The sequence below is a fragment of the Bombus vancouverensis genome, chromosome 14 (genome assembly GCF_051014615.1).
Source record: "Bombus vancouverensis nearcticus chromosome 14, iyBomVanc1_principal, whole genome shotgun sequence".
Taxonomy (NCBI): Eukaryota; Metazoa; Arthropoda; class Insecta; order Hymenoptera; family Apidae; genus Bombus; species Bombus vancouverensis.
This window is the reverse complement of record NC_134924.1, coordinates 8,842,744-8,859,056: the sequence shown is the minus strand read 5'-3', so window position 1 is coordinate 8,859,056 and position 16,313 is coordinate 8,842,744. Positions and strand designations below refer to the sequence as shown.

The following is a 16,313-nucleotide window of genomic DNA, read 5'->3' as shown; positions in this document are numbered from 1 at the left end:
GAAAAGACATCGATTCCATCTATGGAATCGATTTTCGACTGACGAAACGTCGGTCGCTATAGAAGCTCCAATCCGTCAAGATTCACTGCTAATGCCTTGATCGTGTCTCGCAGGATTATCCCTTGGGAGGAACTGGCGCTGAAATCGTAAATAATATCATGGGTTAGGGAAACACCACCACGCGTGACTACCTTTGATCTGAAGATTTCGTGACTGTAAAGTGTTTTGGAAGAAAATTGAGTAAGTAAATAGAAAGGGAGCCGGTGAGTCATAAAAGAAAGGAATAAAGAGAGTGAAAGGAACGGAAGAACCGGGTAAAGCTTCGAACACAGGACGTCTGTTCTAAGAGGGTTGAAGGTGACCGGTTTCCCAAAAGAATGTTTGAAAAATATGTTGAACGGGAAAAAACGATCGATGAAATGGATGAATTGGTCAGAAAAAGCCTGGTGGAACTCGTAAAAGTAAATCCTATCGAAGGAATGAGCCACGGTGAATGAAGAACCTTGAACTGATTTGTGGAACGCGAGTGGAACGTCACCAGGGAGAAGATTACAAAGAAGCCAAATCGCAAAGAAAATTCCTTCAGCTGAGAGCGGATCGTTGGTAGTCCAAGTCACAAAAGAGGAAAAATGTTGCGAGATCTAATGGAAAATCTAAGTATATGCGAAGAACGCAAATTACAAAATTAAAATTTCGAAACGTGGAACAACAACAGCAGACGGCCTTCAAACATCTAACAGCGTTGCATCGAATATCTCTGAGATATTCCTACGAATATCTACGAGTTTCAGTTCTCAAAGACATTTTTCTGAATTCTATGTGAAATCGATAGCAATATGTTGTGGAAAGGAGGGAACTGGTTCCCCTTTGGCGAAAAGAAAAGTTAAAAGGATACCGTGCTCTTCGAGAACGACGTTCAGTAGGGTGAGAGACAAATTCTCGGCCACGTGAGTCGCATCCCTGAATGCATTTCCAGAGCACCATAAATTGAACACACGTTTCTTTGAATTGTAAAGTTCTCGCGTGCGACTATGATAAATACGAGTTGATGCCCAGTGAAGTAACTTACCACGATAGAAAAGAAAGTTTGTAATCCGTGCGAGGATACATCCTCCACGAAAACAATAAGAGACCATTCGAATGCAAAAGTAATAAAAAATTCCTCATCTATATGTCCACCATATCGATACCGCGTTATTACGTTCTATTTGTCATGAATAGTTCGAAAAATGCTGGTAGACCAGCTGCCGCTTATTAAAAAATTCCACCAGTGTAGTGTGACTTATTGCCGGAAGAAGAGAATATCCTTTGGTGCGATATATCAGACTCATCCCTGTTCTATAGAAATGATTAGATATCGAAGGTCCATAATAGACAAACGCTGTACGTGACCAAACAGCAAGAGCAGCTAAGAGTAGCTAAGAGAAGCAACGATGCAGCTATCCCTTGAAATGCGATGCCCTATCCCACACACTACGAAAACACCTGGTACCGTATGAACCTGAACGCAACGTTACAACGTCTGAGGTTCCTATTGCACCATATAAACACCATGAGTCGGCCGAATAACTATACAAACATCTTGCTTAGTATGAATGTCACGAAAGAAGATATCGATTACGCGAAAAACTTTCTTGGCAATCTAACCAACTATAAAACGAGCAACGACCAGATTGGTTGCTACTGTAACGGCACAGTTCGAGATCTGGCGCTCGAATACAAGAATTATCATGGCTACGCGGCATTGATAGTGTGTCTGTTCGGTACCCTGGCCAACATGTTAAATATCGTCGTCCTAACAAGGAAAGACATGGTAACGGCGCCCATAAATCGAATCCTTACTGGTCTAGCAACGGCCGATATGCTCGTAATGCTCGAGTACATTCCGTTCGCTATTTATATGTACATCGTGCTACCAAAGAGGCAGATATTTCCTTATGGTTGGGCAGTGTTCGTACTGTTCCACATGCACTTCACGCAGTTGCTGCACACCATCAGCATCGCCATCACGCTCACGCTAGCCGTTTGGAGGTACATCGCTATTAGGTGAGTAGGATTCCGATCCAGCAACCGCTTTATTGAACGGAGCGGGCACGAATTTCAAATTACATGCCCAGCGGTTTCCGCTTAGGTTACTGCTGTCCTGATTAAGGTCTGGTTCTGCGGATGCTTTACTTCGTCTCCGTTACCGTGCTATAGAATTCGGTACCGTGTTCAAGACGAGAAATGTATATTGCCGCGTGCAATTGCCAGGTCCTTTTGCATTTAGTAACTACCTTGCAAACATGCACCGAGCTGAGACAACAAAACAAAAATTTACGACTAACGGATTTTGAATCTGATAAAAGTAAAGCTTAAGGAATGGAGCAAAAGCTCTTGTAGGATCGGAAACAGAACGTCCGGATACACATACCTACACATCGATCGGAATAAATATTGTAAACGGTATATCGGTTTTCGATACGCTAGATGTTCGCATCCTTCGTACGATACAGTACGATGAAGAAAGTAAGTTAGTCCTTTAAGCATAAGAATTCTCTCAACTTCTACAATTGATTCAATAGCTACCAAGTTTAGGACTTCGTTGAACTCTACCATTTATAAATCTTCTGCATTAAATCTCACGAATCAAGATTGATGTTATCAGGACCCTGTAAGTTAGAAGCTAACCTTATAGACCCCCTGGAGGTTCAAATCTCCCTCATCGGTTCATAAAACCCTTTTTTTATCGACGAAACTACTTCCATTGAGACAAGAAACTTTCGTTAATCGAAATCCAAGAAACTCCTGATATCTCTTTTACAGAATTCAAAAAACTAAGGAAATTGTTTACGATAAATAACTGTTTCTCGATTTTCTTAAAAAATCGACTTCCACGTGTATACGAGCGAAATTTCGTTCTGTTATCAATTCAGAAGTGACGACGATACCGAAGCCCTAAATAAATTCGAGGAAATGAAGCAGGGCAAACGGATATACAAAGTCGTAGAGAATAAAGTTGTGACTTTTAAGAAATCTGATTTCACGACCGGTAGTCCATAACGCGAGTGCTTCTTCATTGGATTAATTTTTGACTTGTTAACTTTTGCATTTGATATCACCTACTTTCGAGCCAAAGTTTGAATTGATGTTGGTTAGTTAGGTCGCGGCAAGCTTTCAGTTGGTCGGATGTCTTTGTTTCTCAAAGGAAATTGCCCAGGAAATATCGTAAATGGACCAATTTTGTAATAATTAATCTTCGTTGGAGAGAACAAAGTAATTTACCAACTATCAGTTACTATAGATTACCATCTTGAAGTTTCTCGTCTTAAGTATCAAACTTTCCGTTACTGATTGGATTTTCTTCCAAGCCTCAAATGATCATTAAGTTCAAGAAACATCTTACACCAATCAACTTCATATCCTTGCGGTACATGACACGAAACTAGAATCCTCACACATAAAATACGTCATATTCAATTTTGAGAAACATTTAATCCATGTACAGCTGTTCTCATAGCCTTTCTCTAAATTCTCGAACACGAAAATCCACGAGATATATATGGAGCATAACAATCTACGAAGCGGATTATCCATTTTTATCGTATACTTCCCTGAAAATCTATCACGTATGTCATTCTATCAAAATTCAATCAGCGTTTAGTATACGTCAGCGTACATATTCATGTTAAACCGTCATTACTCGTGCCGATCATAAGCCCGATTGAAAATTAGCAGATCGACCGATTTATCAATGCTAACTAACAAGATAATTTCGCGAAACGATGAACAACCCGTTTGACGCATCTGTATTCAAGACATGTTCATTTGTCAAAGACAAAGCATATTATCATATTCCCGTTCCGATATTCCCGGAAATGATACAATACGATACAATATGATCGATAATGAAATCTTTATCAATTAATCTTCGCTCGATGAGGCCGGTTCATTCTACGGTTAAGACTCTTTACATGATTCTATCCGCCATATGTGGTCACTAGAGGAAGAAGAAAGTAATGTAACAAAGTTACAGTACTGGGATGTAATCGTCCTTCAGTCATGTTGGTCTCAAAACAGAAAATCATCGTGTGAAAAATCTCTAGAATGGAAAAAATCCATTTTATGTCGCGAGTAAAAGTTGGATGGTATTGACTTAGATAGCAATAGACGCAAGTAACAACTTTTAACGTTAGACTTTTTGTTTTTCAATTATTAAACAAATATAGCCATCCGTGTCGTTGTTTATTTAACGGGCATTACTTTGGTATCGGACACACGAGTACATAAACTGGGATAAAAAGAAGAACGAGCGCTAACGATTTTTACAGCTTCATTTGAGATATCATGATTGCTTTAAAAGAGATAACGGATCTGTGAAAAAAATTGACAGTTGAACAAAGTTGAATACCGTTCGCAGTTGAACAAAGTCTATTGATGCAATCGAAGTTATGAATACCTAAGCTAGTCAGATATGAAGCGATATGGAGAAGTTGCCTCCTTCTTCTAATGGGCATGAACTAACTGATTGAGGATTTTAAAGACGAAGATCAGATCCGCTATGGTTCTACGTTATTCGAGAGTGAGGAATTATCGCTTTAATTATAATCATTTGTGTATAATATATCGAAGTATACATTAAACTCTGGTAGTTTTAATGTTAATGATCTTTTGGTTCGATCATAGGAGCTTAACGTATGGTCATTAAAAATTGAATGAAATATTAAATAGAATAGAGTTTCACAAATAAACGAAATGACCTAAGTAATAAAGTACAACGTGAATAAATGGGAACACGTCGAAAGAGACACAAACTAGGAGAAAGGGCAATTCTGGTTGAAAGAAAAGCATGCTTAGTTTGCAGAAGTTACACAAATGTTATGTCCAACAAACACACGAAGAAAATATCAGGTCAGTTGAATATTTGCTAGATGATTTTGTATTACTGTCTCGTTTCAGTGCGCCGTTGAGACTCCCGCGATTTTCCGCGATTATCTTTGGAAAATGTTACAGCCAGAGGTTTAATCTGGAATCAAATCTAATCACGTTCCTATGGATTTTGTGAATAAAATATTTCGTTCTGAATTAATATTTTTCACTTGAATTCAAATTTTACTTAGTAAGTAATTTCCTCGATTAATACGAAACCATACGAATTGGGTCAGGAATTATTTAATATTTGTGACTTTAAATGAAAAATATAGGATTTTTCCATTCGTGGAAGAACGTGAATGAGTGAATAGAATGCCTGAGGTCTTTCAATAACAATCACACCCCACAATTTTTAACTTAGTAACTGTATTCCAATTACATGTTTGTGATGTCAAAACGAATTGATGCAATGGCCATTGTTGAATTTACTTCGTTTTTAAAAATGGTAATTACACTGCAGATGTTTATCTATGTGTGAAAAATTTAAAAATATATAAAATATTGAAAATAAAGTACTCTTTATAATATTTATATGGTAGAGTAATTCAATAAATCGTTCACCCAGGTTCCACTTTTTCTCTGCTACAAAAACAGTTTTTTATTTAATTCCACTGAAAGAAAAAAACAATTTTGATACAAGCAATTAAATAAAATATTTGGGCACCATTAAAATAATTGAGCATCAAAACTTTATTTATAGAGTTGCTGAAAAGAGATTAAATACGTTCGTGTATGCACTTAAACCGTATCGATCTTTCGATACTAGCGTTCTAGCACTATTTTTGCGACAGTAGAAAAGTGAACGTAAATTAAAAACTAATTCCATAACACGCTCGGAATTCATCGTAGAACCACAAAGAATATATTCGGAACTAGAGTATACTTCGATATACTTTAGCGTGATACCGCAATTATCACTTTCGAAATAACACCAGTTCTGACTATCAGGTTATTCTACCAGTATATGCAAAATTAAACATATCAAATAAAATCTTTGGAAAACACATGCACGTGTATTGAAAGAAGCTTTAAATATTCTATTTTTCGATTTTATTTTCGCATGTAGAATAACCTATCACTCGTTCTAAAACATCCTGTACGATGAACTGATATCCCGAATAAAATTGTAGCACACGATCATGATAACACGGAAAGTGATTATTATGTGAGAACGGTGCCGATTGCTAAATCGATTTACAAGATACTAAATTACACAATGCCTCTAATAAAAAGTACCTATCGAATGAATAAAAGTTGTTGCGTTCTTTAGTATTGTAATTGATATATTTTGCTATGTATAGCAAAACTTGCATTCAACAATCTTTCGTGTATCTGAGTAACAGTGTGACAAGAGATATCGAGCAAAGGATCGAATGATAACTAAAGGATACGAGATGCATAATTCTGGTAAAGTAGATCGTTCTCATCGCTACAGAGATATTTTTTCTTTAACGAAGTACACTTGCCGCAATTTTACTGGCAACTGGACCATTTGCTCGCGCAAATAAGACATCTGCATGACGTTTCACAGAGGAACATTACGCTTCATTTTTCTCGTTTTCTCGAGTTCTTGCACGAAGACAATTTCTCGAATGGCTCGTATTACTGATTTCTAAATTAAAGCAGCCGTGGGGAGCAGCTGACGCGATGCTTTCATTCTTTATGAAATAATCAAAATACATCGGTAAAGTAAATATACTATCTAATTATTAAAATGACTTTACACAGAATCGGATAATTTTCTCCTACCTTTTTTGTTGCGAGATAAAATTTTATATCTGTCAGGAATATTTCAATAAATTAACCCAATTATTGGTCTCTAGTTTTTAAATCACACTGAGAAACTGTTATATAATTAAGTAATTAGAATTTCTTTCCACACAAGCAGACGAAATTCCGATTTTACGAATAGATGAATACCTGGATTGTGATGCATTGAACAGTATTGTATCGTCTAACTAAACGCTGAATAGTTTCTTTTTACAACAGTAGCCACGCTTGGAAACTCGTTACATTAAGCACGATGCCAAATACGTCAGAGTTTCCATCATCCTACACCTGTACAAATATTGAATCAGAGAGTGTGACAGAATTGTGCAACGAGTCGGTGAAATCAACACGAAAGAATCTTTAAACCGTTCGCGTTTGGAACAAAGATAGAATGTATTAATAGAAATACCTGACGGGAAAACAAGGAGGAAACAAACAGTGGTCTCTACCGATCACTGATGCAGTATTTTGATATTTAATCCCATTAAGGATTTTGTCAGAAGCTGTACTTTTTCGCGCATTGACTTCTCTCCTTCTCCTTAACGTTCCATCTGCACAGGAACGACGTGCAATGGAAAAAGAGGAAATAAAAAGCACGTTCCCGTGCTTTCCTGCACTCCAGAGTCACTCCATTCGATCGATGTATTATTGACAAAGAAGATGTCGTAACGATAGACGATGGAGAAATATTTGACCGAGATGAAACGCGGCAAGGCTGCTTTAAATAACGTGATAAAAAGTGAGAACAAAAAAGAGTGTCAAATCGATCCATGCGCACCTATACGTCATTTACTATGGGAAAATAGAAAATAGAGATAATATTAGAATTTATAGGAAATTTCAAGAAAATAATCTGTTCCTCAATATCTCGATAATATATCCGCGCGATCGTTAATCGGTTTTCTCTATTTGTATTTAATTACATCGTTTCGCTTTTCGTTATTGTTTTCTCGGAATATTGGAAATTTATGATCGAATATGTTTCATGGATAATATCGAATTTCTATTTGAATTGAAATTATCTTCCTCATTATTTAAGTATTTAATTTAATTGCATTTTTATTTTAAAATGTATCTATATCATTCCCTCGCCTTTCACAAAATGTTTATAACGTAACTAATCTCTATTTATGTTCCGCATAATATACCTATTAATGCTCATGACACGGAACAGTAGCGTGGGAGAATATGCATAACACATTAGTTGTTTCAGTTGCTGCAATTTATTCTCTGACGTACAATCGAATATATTTCTAATTATTATGATTTGCTTGGTAAGATCCATTAATATTGCACGATTCTAAAGTGCTTCTAGTGTTCTGGTCGAATTGGAACGGATAAGTTCGCGGATCTGTCATGCGCACAGTTGCCTTTTTGCGAAAAAAGTAGCGCGGTCGATGATAAGTAGCGTACAAGCAAAAACGTATTTTTGAAGCTACATAACCAGCAAAGGAAAAACAAAATTTAATTCGCGAAATATTTAACCTATATCATCACTGGCTATGCTACCGAGCTTTTTACAATTGTTTATACTATGCTTATAAAGGACGTTCCCATGAGAATCTCTTTTCAGTATTTAATGAGAAACGTCAGAATCGCCTTTATCATTCCATCCTGAAACTGTAGAAATTTTAGAATAGCCTTCAAACATTTTTCCTTAAATTTTGTTTAAAGGTTCATTCATTTCGAGCGTAAGTGAAGAAAATGTTTAAAGTCAGACAGATGCCAAGAGAGTTCAGCGTCATAATGATAATTATATTTTCCTTTCACAACGTCATTAGTTTCCCAAAATTTTTAGTACGTCCCTCTCAAAGAAATTCCCTCCTCTTTCTTTAGTTAATTAATGCCACATGTAGTTATTTCATAACTAACGAAGAATGATATAGAATAGAGGCAAAACATCCGAGTTTCAAAGGAGCTCTTGGAAATTTCTCTAATAAGTCGTTCCTCTGGGACAATTCGAAATTAATGAAAAAAAAAGGAATATTCATTCTTTGCCTAACGAAGTTTGTTGTATAGAAATGCATATACGGATTCTACCAATATCATGGTAATTGTCTCATTTTCGCTTTGAGAGGCCTGTATTGTATCCTATGTACCGAAGACTTAAATTAAAACATCGATGTAATAGAAACAGTGATCATTACCATAAAAAAAGGAATTCCAAAGGACGAAGTGATAAAGTAAAATTTCCAAACGAAAAACAGATAAATTCGAAGATACTCTCGAACAAAAACAATCTCCGAGTTTCTTGAATATCTAAAAATTGTTATAAATATATGCGAATAATAGATGAGAACTAGAAACTTTACGGGCTGAGGTAGAACTACAAAGTTATTGATCTAAAAATGTGATACGACATACAATGTACAATGTCCATAGCGACCATTCATTCTCTTTGTTGCTTTTGATATTTGAGTACCTGATATTTTATGTGGTATTTTGCATTTCAAAGCGGCATTAATCGTATCCCGATAAAACGACTATACGTGACGAGTAACTTTTAAATAATACAATTACGCGCATATGCTTGAACACAGAATGGTGATTAAATGACAAAATAATTGAGCATGACAAAATTCTTCGATAACAAATAATGGAAAATTACCTCCAATCATTTCTCCCATTTACCACTCTCCTGTTCGGGTGAACGAGAAAATATCGGAAATATTAAATAACGTTATCCGAAACATCTTCTGTAAGAAATTATTATACAGTTACGTTGGAACATATATCGTTAAGATTCTTGATAATTTAGAAACGAGCAATAAACTTTCATTACTAGATGATCAATGCTCTTGAAACAGTTCCAATGGATAAAAACGAGATAAATGTTAATGAAATAGGAAAGATATAGCCTCAATTTGATAGCTGAAAATTGGATATGTATCAGATACATTCATTCCGTCACTTGCGAAATTTAACAGTACAGGCTTTCGAAACTTCGATGTCATAGTATTTGAAATTCACACGACTATGTGCGTACTGTAATCGACAGCTGGTAACAGGTTGAAACGCGAAATCAATTTAAACAAATTGGATTTTTTAAATTGTCGAATTCAAAGAGTGCATAGGAAAAAAGCGCGTCGAGTTTTAATTCCAAATCGTTGATCACTTTTTTCACTTTTAATATTCTACAATCAAAGCAGCACGTTCTTGTCAAGTATTCGGATCGTTCCAAGTGATGCAGAAACAAATCGTTGCTTTGTGAAGAACTGTGAAAAAGGAAGTGAAAGGTGATAAGGGGGTTACAACGATAATACGCGGTATAGATCAAGAAAATATCGATTCCATTCGTTGTTACCTCAGCTATATGTACCTCAAGGACCATATTTCACGGTAGTTTCATTTTTCTGGCGGATGTCAGTTCCGATCAGATGAAATTAAAGTTACGAAACCGACCTGTTCCGTCAGATCGCTTTCAAATTCTTTTCTTCTTCTTCTAAAGAAGCCGTTTCCTCTGTTAACTCTGAATTTGACTTTCATGGGAAACCAAGCGGATAAAACGAACCTTTGACACGTTACTTGTGACAATTTAAGTTGACATCAACATCTTAATGATACGGTTCGATCAAAGATCGAATTAAAATCCCTTTGAGTTCCACTACTTTTGATCAATTGAACAAACTCTCGACTAACGATAAGTATTTTGAAACTCGAAAGCTCGAAGAACAATCACAACTGCTATACTATGAAATAAAGTGGATCGATATCTGATTTCACGAACCCTTTGATTAATTCTTTCAATTACGCACGTTAAATGGTTGGATCTCTTGTTTAAAACACTAAAAGAACTTTTGAATTACTTCACCGTTATAAATGAATTCAACAACGGCTAATGAAACAAAGAAATCTGCGTTTAAGACAAGGCGAAGAATCGATAGGGACGCTTAACAGGAGCTAAGGACTCGACGAAAGTATTTGAATAAAAATCAGTTCATAAGTTTCTGTTTCTGTTTTACGTATAACATCGACAAAACTTAAAACTTAAATTTCAGTCTAACTGATCTCCGCTCGAACAATTTGCCTTTGCAGGTCAGTTGTTGCGTTCCGATTACGGAATATACATTCCTCTGTCTTGTAAGATAAGCGCGAGTTAAGGAAACAAATGAAAGAACGTTGTTCCTTTAACGGTACAACTACGAACATCGTCGAGTATTTCATTTGCATAAATAATTAATATGATTTAAATAAGTTGATATAATTTTCCCAGTTACGAAACGTTTGAAATATTCATAAAAATGGGCGATGAGAAATGAGAAAAGCAGGAATACCGTTGGCAGAATAGAAGACTAATTTTGTTAGCTTCGGTATGAAACGCATTGTTCTTTTGTTATCACAGGTTTCCACAGTACAATTCCTGGTGTACAGCGGCTCGTTGCAAAACGGCTCTATGGAGCAGTTTTCTGGCCCCATTTGTTGCCTGTGCTCCGAGCTATCTCGTATTCGGAGTAAGTACATAAATTAAGTTAAAAAATTGGCTCTTTGATTAAAAGGCTTAGCCTTTGAGTGAAATTCAAGCACTTATTCAAATATTTTTTGAACCCTCGATTGACAGATAAGAAGACAAGCGGTGAACGAGAATGGCACCCTGGAAATTGCATATACAGTCGACGCGGACTACTCGCAGCACAAGGACTTCTTCTATCAGCTAAATTTCTGGGTGCTAGGAGTGGTCGTGAAGCTTTTACCCTGCGTCATACTTACCGTCATTAGCTGCTGGTTGATAAAAGCTCTTTACAGGTAATCTAACAGCAGTAACTTCGTATCAAACGTAAATTACAATTTATTGTCCAATAGTACGAAATAGAAATTTTACGGTGCTTGCCCTACTTTCTTTATTCATTCCTCGCACAAAAAGAAATTCGCTACATTAAAGTATATACAGCAGAACTGATCCAATTTGTTGCTCGATCGATCAGTTTCACTTTATTTAACTTGTTAATCCTACCCACGTAAAATATTCCGATTAAAGGAAAGAATTTTGATTAAAGAAACAAATGACGATTAAAGAAAGCTGTTTATCGATTCGAATCATGTTCCAGAGCAAAAGGGAGGAAGCAGGCCTTGAAGAGTTACAATCAATGCAAGAACGCCGGCACTATGGGCAATGGGTCAGTACCAAGGAGGCCAAGCAAATCTGAGAAAAGAGCAGACAGAACAACCAAGATGCTCGTTGCCGTGTTACTCTTGTTCTTAGTCACAGAGATCCCTCAGGGCATTCTGGGTCTTTTGTCTGGCGTCCTGGGCGACTGTTTCTTTCGCAACTGCTATCATAATTTCGGCGAAGTAATGGACATCCTTGCCCTGCTAAATGGCGCTATTAATTTCATCCTCTATTGCTCTATGTCTAGACAATTCCGTACCACTTTTGGTCACCTGTTCAAGCCTAGGATCATGAAGAAATGGCAGCCCGCCACGCAGCAAACAGATGTACAGAGCACTTACGTATGATGTAGGCTAAAGGGTCTACAGACCACGCGTCTCTAGAGGCTGCATATCTTTCTGAAGTTAACTAGAAACGTCGTATTTTTTGATTTTAATACTTCTAAGAGAAGCTCGGCTTAAGCACAGTTACTGGGAAAATAGTAAATTACGGAGCTGGTAAAGTGATCCGCTCCTTAAAATAAAAGGGTAGGTAAAGTATTTTCCTTAAATGTCATTCACATAATGACACTCCGAGTAGTGCTCGTAACGTATTTCGCTTAAATTTGTATCATCCGATCTCTACGCAAGATATAAAACGGTTCGTTATTTGAAGCTTCTAAATCGACGATTTATGATATCGGCAACTAATAATTATTGAAGTTATTAAGTAAGTTTTGCAAATAAAGAGATTAATAAGAATTAAGCGAGGAGAAATTGTAAAGTATCACGTTAAATTGTTAATATTAATCGTCTTACGTTTTCAACGGAACCGCGTTTTTCAATAATAAACTGATTGTCTAAACGAATACTCTTGTATCTAGATACGTACATGATTTTCCGAAATCGTGAAGCACTGTGTTTGTAATGTCGATGTTATTGTACAATATACAACAACCTTGTTCTGAAAGTCGAAGAGAGGATAGAGAGTATAGAAATGTTTTGTACAGATACAATGCGTAAATAAGAGAAGAACCTTGAATAGTAGAACATAATAGGATTTGTTGTTCCATTGAGGACAAATACCGAAAGTTCAAGACCTAGCTGGGGGCTCGAGGGACTTAAAATCAATTGAACTCCCGTTTAACTTTCGAGCATTGCTGCGAATGGCAGATTTGTTAAGACCAAAGTAAGCTTAATCTTGTGTTAAACTTCCTCCAAATGAAGCACAGAGGAACTCGATAAGAAATAATAATTACGTTCATGTATTTTATTCCCTACGCCACGTTTTTTACCATTTATCACATCTCATCGAATACGCAATAATTTTATTCGACGATGTTAATATTACGAAAATGGACACATGCGAGAGAAGGTACTTATTATTTGGATAATAATTATAGCAAGTTAAAAACAAAACGATTTAATGGCAGGACGTTCGAAAATAAATGCGTGACATGATTTATCGATATCTATTTGTCACTTGTTTGCATTTATTTATTATTTGTACCAATAATTCCAAATAATTTGTTAATACACGCATTATGGGCACTGCTGCAATGTACGTTTTTGTTAAAATTAAGTTTTCATTGGAATTGCATGAGTTCATTTGCCAAACAAATATCGTCAAACAACTTCGTTCAATAAATTATGTACCACACCAGATCAGAAAGGAAACGATGGTGTATTAATGCTGGACACTTGACAACGAACGACCACTGTGAATTACAAATACACTGGCGTTTAAATATATGTATGCGCGATAATTTACTAAGATTGTTATTAGAAGTTGTAGTAATTAACATAATTAATGTACGATATGGTAATATATACGTATAACATGCTAATAAAAATATATACATATGTGTGTGTGTGTGTGTAATACAGTTACACATAAATAAAATTTGTAAATATGTAATCAAGAAAAGCCACGGCGATAATATTTGTTCTTGTATGATTTTATATGAAACGAAAAGGGATCGATAGATTTTTAGCTATTAAGCCCAGCTAAAAGTCTATACCCTTTCCATTGTAAACGCCGACGACATATTGTTTATAAATTATATATAGATTACGAATAAACGTTTCTGTACTGATCGTAGTGCCTCTCTATTTTCCTGTTCACGATTACGAATTCCAAAATAGCTTAATATAAATCATGAATCAATAGAATATATTCTTCTTCATAAAATTTCCCATCGATTAAATATCTACCCTGATTTGCTCTTTAAATACTCTCGCCGAAAGTTGTCACATTTTCATTTTTATCGACTCTACGGTAAATTAACTTTTTTAAATCTTTATTTTTGAGAATGATAGAAGAACGCGATTAAAATATACGATGTTAAAGGGTATCCTGACATTTCAGCAGAGAAAAAGCATAAAAAGATCTTTCGATCGTTATTTCCAATCTTTTAACATTTCTCACTGCTTCGTGGATGATATTCGACTGTTGAACTATTATCGTTCTACATACGATCATCTCTGGTTAATGAATGCCAATTGGTAATTAAAGAGGGACGAATTTGTTGGAACGACTGTAAAGTCGGAGACAAATAGTTAATTACTGGAAAATAATTAGAAGATTAAATCGATTTTATATCTCAAGTGGCATGCAAGTAAATACATATGTATGCCATGTACGAACGATGTGGCGCGGCGGCTGACATAATCAAAACCGTAGAGCAAACCGCATTACATTCATACACGCAGATAGTCAATTATGTAAATCATCGCTCCCTTCTCGAGCTTTCTCTATTGCGCTGTGAATATTCGGAATGTGAACAAATTTATGTGTATAAAAGAGGTCCATCGAATGACTAATATTCTAAAAAATTGCATCTTTTCAAAAATGAGTAACTGAATTGCTCGATGTGTATCTATTATTGTCGACGTATCAACGGGAAGGATGCTTCGAAGAATATAAAACTTGTCGAACTAGCGTCGACTAATTACAATTTTATAGCATTTCTTTTTCATTTTATATATTTCGAAAGCAACGAGGAAATTCACGAAAGAATTTTTACTATTTTTATTTTTACACTAACTTGCAACATTCGCATGTTTCTCTCGGCAATATTCTTTTTCCTTATAAAAAATATCTTTATTTCGTAATTAAAAATTTTGTGCACAGAATTTATGCACATTCCCAACTTTAATATGCTCCCAATTCATGATTAACTTCATTTAATTTCCATATAATTAGTTTTAAAACTTCATCTTATCGTAATGCGTTTAATTTAGATTCTTCATCAGTGTCTCAAAGTTGCCAAGAACATGATGCTCCTTACATAACGTAGTCAATTACGATTAGAAAGAGACGTCATGCGATTGAAGTAAAGCACGTTCGTTATCCTCTTGGCGGACTCTAGTTTTGGGGTACATAGTTTGTTCTGTTAAAAGAAAAGTGATAAAATAACCGTTAAACTTGGTCGTATGGTTGTTGTGAGATAAAGTAGCGCTTATGGTGTCTGCAGAGGACAGCTACGATACGTCTTCCCCTTTTATTCGCCGTTCCCAAGAGCTTTTTCTCTTTCTATCATTGTATCCACTTTGTTCGTTCTCACTATACCGCTTGATAATCCTGGGATGATATTCAAACTCAGCATATGCAAGCCATTAATACGTCAAATATATTCTACGTATGTTCCATAATAATTAAATATGTTCCATGTAATTAAATAAATAATTAAATATGTTCCATATATTATATACCGCACAATTCATCCAACTATACGTATAACACATTTTCTATATTTTCCACAAAATAAAGGATATTTTATATAGCATAAACACGTTAATCATCGTTCATTGTGCAACTCGAGCGATCATTTTTAAACAAAGTTTTTCGTTTAAAACTCGATTAAAGCGACGACGATCAACAATGGAGGTAGGAGACGCACGAAAGGAATCAAAAACTTTCTCGTCCTTCGGAACTTCTGTTTTCAGGAAATAATTATACCTACAATCGTATCTAGATCCGTGTTCTTCGTGCACGTATCAGAATTACGAATACATGGCGCACCGTTTATCGCAATGAAGGAAAATTCATTGGTTTTATCTGCGATGTATCGTTCTGCATCGTCGTTACTAATTGAGTTCTCTCTCATCGCGTCGATAGCGAGAAATACAATTCACGAGCGGAATACTCGTCTTTCATTCACGTTCCATCACTCGTCTTTCGTACACGTTTCCTTTCGAAAGGATTTAAATCAATTATTCACATTGGAACCGTATGCGCCAGCCTTTCCCCCTCCTAGATAATGTTTAAACTATTCTGATTTGTTCTGTCGAAGACATTAATTAGTTCTAGTCGTTTGGAGTTAAAATGGTAAATGTAACGCGTAGCACAATTTATGAGGTGAATTTTTCATCCCATTGTTCGTTTTCATTTAAGACTACTCAAAAATTCTTCAGCGTATTACAAAATTATTGTTACGCCGCGCGACTCTCTGCCTGGCCCAGGTCACACACCGCGGGCCAGAAGGACACCAGAGGTCCGCTCGTCCGCACGGCGTACCCTCATTATCCTTAAGCACCGTCCATAA

General features: G+C 36.0%; 1 protein-coding gene across 1 annotated transcript; it reads left to right on the top strand.

Annotated features, from left to right (window-relative positions):
* Window positions 1-1,426: 1,426 nt before the first annotated feature.
* LOC117158397 (G-protein coupled receptor dmsr-1) lies at window positions 1,427-13,806 on the top strand. The gene is made up of 4 exons (XM_033337246.2): window positions 1,427-2,046; window positions 11,024-11,132; window positions 11,240-11,424; window positions 11,727-13,806. Exons 1-4 carry the CDS (start codon window positions 1,457-1,459, stop codon window positions 12,133-12,135), a joined length of 1,293 nt encoding a protein of 430 aa, XP_033193137.1. The 5' UTR covers window positions 1,427-1,456; the 3' UTR covers window positions 12,136-13,806.
* Window positions 13,807-16,313: the final 2,507 nt, after the last annotated feature.